General features: G+C 32.9%; 1 protein-coding gene across 1 annotated transcript; it reads left to right on the top strand.

The window, feature by feature from the left end:
* Positions 1-1,610: 1,610 nt before the first annotated feature.
* On the top strand, positions 1,611-2,528 carry LOC101977659 (olfactory receptor 4A15). Its single transcript, XM_013360609.2, has one exon. It carries the CDS (start codon positions 1,611-1,613, stop codon positions 2,526-2,528), a length of 918 nt encoding a protein of 305 aa, XP_013216063.2.
* The last annotated feature ends 980 nt before the right edge of the window (positions 2,529-3,508 follow it).

The raw sequence follows: 3,508 nt of genomic DNA, 5'->3' as shown, positions 1-3,508 counted from the left end.
TTTATAACAATCTTACTATACATAGTTCTATGCTTATTTATTTCTTATTGAACAATAACCCGGGAAATTTTTTTAAGAATATTAATATAGCTGTAATTATTATTTTAAATGGCTATTTTCCATTTGATAGAAGTTCTATTCAAGCATTTCTTTATTTAAATTCACTTTGAATTTGGAAGTTTTATTTTTTTTAAATGCCATTAAAAATAAAGCCTAAAAAACTGCCATGAAAATATCCTATGTGCTGGGGATTTAATTTTTATGGAGTAGATTTTATGGGACAGAAGTGTCATTACAGATATAAAATGTACATGTATTTTTACTTTCAGTAAAGGTTGCCAAATTATTTCAAAACTGTTAAATAATTTATATTTTGCTAGCAGTGTAAGAAAATTTTCTTTTCATTTTTACCAACTACATTTTTGTCCATCTGATGGACATAAAGTAATGTCTTTTTTTAATTTTTAATTTTTCTTTTTTTTATTGGTTGTTCAAAACATTACAAAGCTCATGACATATCATCTTTCATATATTTGATTCAAGTGAGTTATGAACTCCAATTTTTACCCCAAATACAAATTGCAGAATCACATCAGTTACACATTCACAATTTTTACATAATGCCATATTAGTGACTGTAATTTTTCTGTTATCAGGTGAGTTTCAGTATCTTATCCTATGTTTTGTGGCCATATGGATTTGGATATTTCTCTTTAAATAGGCTTAGAGAATTATGCAGAAGAAGCAGGAAAAATAATGATACAGGAAATGGAGGGGGGAAATTACAGGAGCCATGCACTGAAGAATGGTAGTGGAGACCAGATCTATCTATCTATTTTTCTTTTAATTGATTATTCATACCCTTGTTCTACATTACTATTTATTTGTTTTTTATGTATTAATTGCTTAAAGCCCTTTGTCTATTTTAGATATTACCTTTCTGTATGTCTTCTAAAATGTGCATCTTGGCTCCACATACCTTTTTACTATTGGCTTTATGGTATCCTTTGCTAAATTATTAAAAAAAAAAACCTTTGATTTTGTCATATGTACTTATTTGGAATTTTATTATTTGAGAAGATTGCTCTTTCCTTTTTTTCATGGTTCTGGATTTGAACCCAGGGCCTTATGCATGCTGGGCAAGCACTCTACAAATGAGCTCCCTGATATTTTACTAGGGCTAGAAGGTGCAAAGTCATCTCCCTTTTATTAACCTAAAAATAAATATAAACTAAAGCTTGCTTTAGTTTTATATTGGATCTTTAATCCATTTTTATTTTATTTTTATTTATAGTATTATCCATATTTGCAATTTTACTAGATACAAGTGGAAATCTAGTTGTGGCAGGGTCATTTATTTAAAAATAATTATCTGCATATGCCTTTAATTTCTTATTCCTCTCTCTGTAAGACCCCTGAAGCTACACATAATGCTTTAATCACTCTTATAATTTTATAATCTCCGATAGGCCTAAAACATAGTAAGTTATAATGCCTGTTTATGTAATACTTAAGGAAATTATCCTTAAATTTAATAAAGTCATCAGTAATAAATCTATTTGCAGATAATTTTGTTCTTATCAGTGAAATAATGACATCCAGAAGCACACATGGAACAAAGGAACAATGTGACTGAATGTGTCCTCTTGGGGCTCACTCAGAGCCTCCAGGGTCAGAGAATATTATTCGTGGTGTTCTTGGTCATCTACATGGTGACGATGGCAGGCAACCTACTCATTGTTGTGACTGTGGTGGTCAGCCCGGCCTTGGATGCTCCTATGTACTTCTTTCTTGGCTACTTATCATTTATGGATGCTGTTTATTCTACTACGGTTACCCCAAATATGATTATAGACTTACTCTATGAGAAGAAAACCATTTCCTTCCAAGCTTGTATGACCCAGCTTTTTATAGGACACTTATTTGGTGGTGCTGAGATTTTACTCCTGGTGGTCATGGCCTATGACCGCTATGTGGCCATCTGCAAACCCCTGCATTATCTAACCATCATGAACCAACGGGTGTGTGTTCTGCTGCTGCTGTTGGCCTGGGTTGGGGGTTTTGTGCATGCTGTAGTTCAACTTCTCTTTGTTTACAACCTTCCCTTTTGTGGCCCCAATGTCATTGATCACTTCATCTGTGACATGTACCCCTTACTAAAACTTGCGTGCACTGACACCTATGCTATTGGCCTTACAGTGGTTGCCAACGATGGGGCAATCTGTGTGGTCATCTTTGTTCTCTTGCTTATTTCCTATGGGGTCATCCTGCATTCCTTGAAGAATCTCAGTCAGGAGGGGAGGCGCAAAGCCTTGTCCACCTGTGGCTCACACATCACTGTGGTGATCCTCTTCTTTGTTCCTTGCATTTTTATGTATGTGAGACCTCCTTCTACCTTACCCATCGATAAATCCTTGACTGTGTTTTACACTGTTATCACCCCTATGTTGAACCCCTTAATCTACACCCTAAGAAATGCAGAGATGAAAAATGCCATGAAGAAACTCTGGACTCGAAAACGAACGTGAGGTGGCAGAGAAACATGGCACCCGTTTTTAACAAAGAGCTGCTCCTTTCAGGAAAGCCATGTATCATTCTTTCATTGTAGTAAGATTTCTTTCAGGTGAAGTAATTGTGCATGATGACAAGCTTTCGGTATGTAAATTTTCCAATGATCCACATATATTTTTAAGATTGTCAGGATTGTTTTGGAAAACAATCCTGTTCGTTTTTTGGGTATAAATGGTTCTCTTGAGACTATAGATTTATGTGCCATAATTGATATTGTAATTTTATTTTACTTAATGGAAGATGTTCTCAATTATTTTTTAATAAAATTAATTTTTTTAAGAATTAATAGTGCTTATCAAAAATTTTAAAGAATAAAATAAGAAATAATATGTAAACATTTTATTATAAGTACTTGGTCTATTCCTTTCCTAACTAATGCACACAACATTATAAATCATTTTAATATTGAAGTACATACTTTATTTTTGTAAGAGATTTCAAATAAAACCTTTTGTTCATATTGCTTAGCATATTAGGGTTGAAAAGCCATAATACTTCAGTTTTAATATTCATCTTAGGAAGTTAAGAATATAAAAGAATATGAATGAACAAATGCAGAAAAACAACTAAATTGTACTTATTTTCCCAGTTGGAAAATCACATGAATACCTCAGGTGGAGTAGTTGTGTTTGATGTCATGTTTTCATAAGGATAAAAATACTCTATTAATATTCCCATGCAGTTTAGAATATCTTATGAGGCCTCTGCTATTTTTTGTCAAGCCCATCTCTTTGTTATAGGTTTATAGCCTTCAAAAAGGGACCAGGCTCTGTCTTTCATATGCAAAGTTATCAGAATCCTGGACATACAAGCATATAATGCAGAGATTGACACTAGATAGTTTGGAAAATACTGGCAAGAAAGATGCTGGCAATAAAGATTAATTTTCATTCTAATCCCTGTATTTTAACTTTTTCAAATTATACATTTTTATGAT

Source organism: Ictidomys tridecemlineatus, chromosome 4 (assembly GCF_052094955.1).
Source record: "Ictidomys tridecemlineatus isolate mIctTri1 chromosome 4, mIctTri1.hap1, whole genome shotgun sequence".
NCBI lineage: Eukaryota > Metazoa > Chordata > Mammalia > Rodentia > Sciuridae > Ictidomys > Ictidomys tridecemlineatus.
This window is presented reverse-complemented; position numbering and strand designations above follow the sequence as displayed.

Bases quoted from the DNA above. Each gene is read 5' to 3' on its own strand.
- LOC101977659 (XM_013360609.2), top strand. From the start codon at position 1,611: ATGGAACAAAGGAACAATGTGACTGAATGTGTCCTCTTGGGGCTCACT.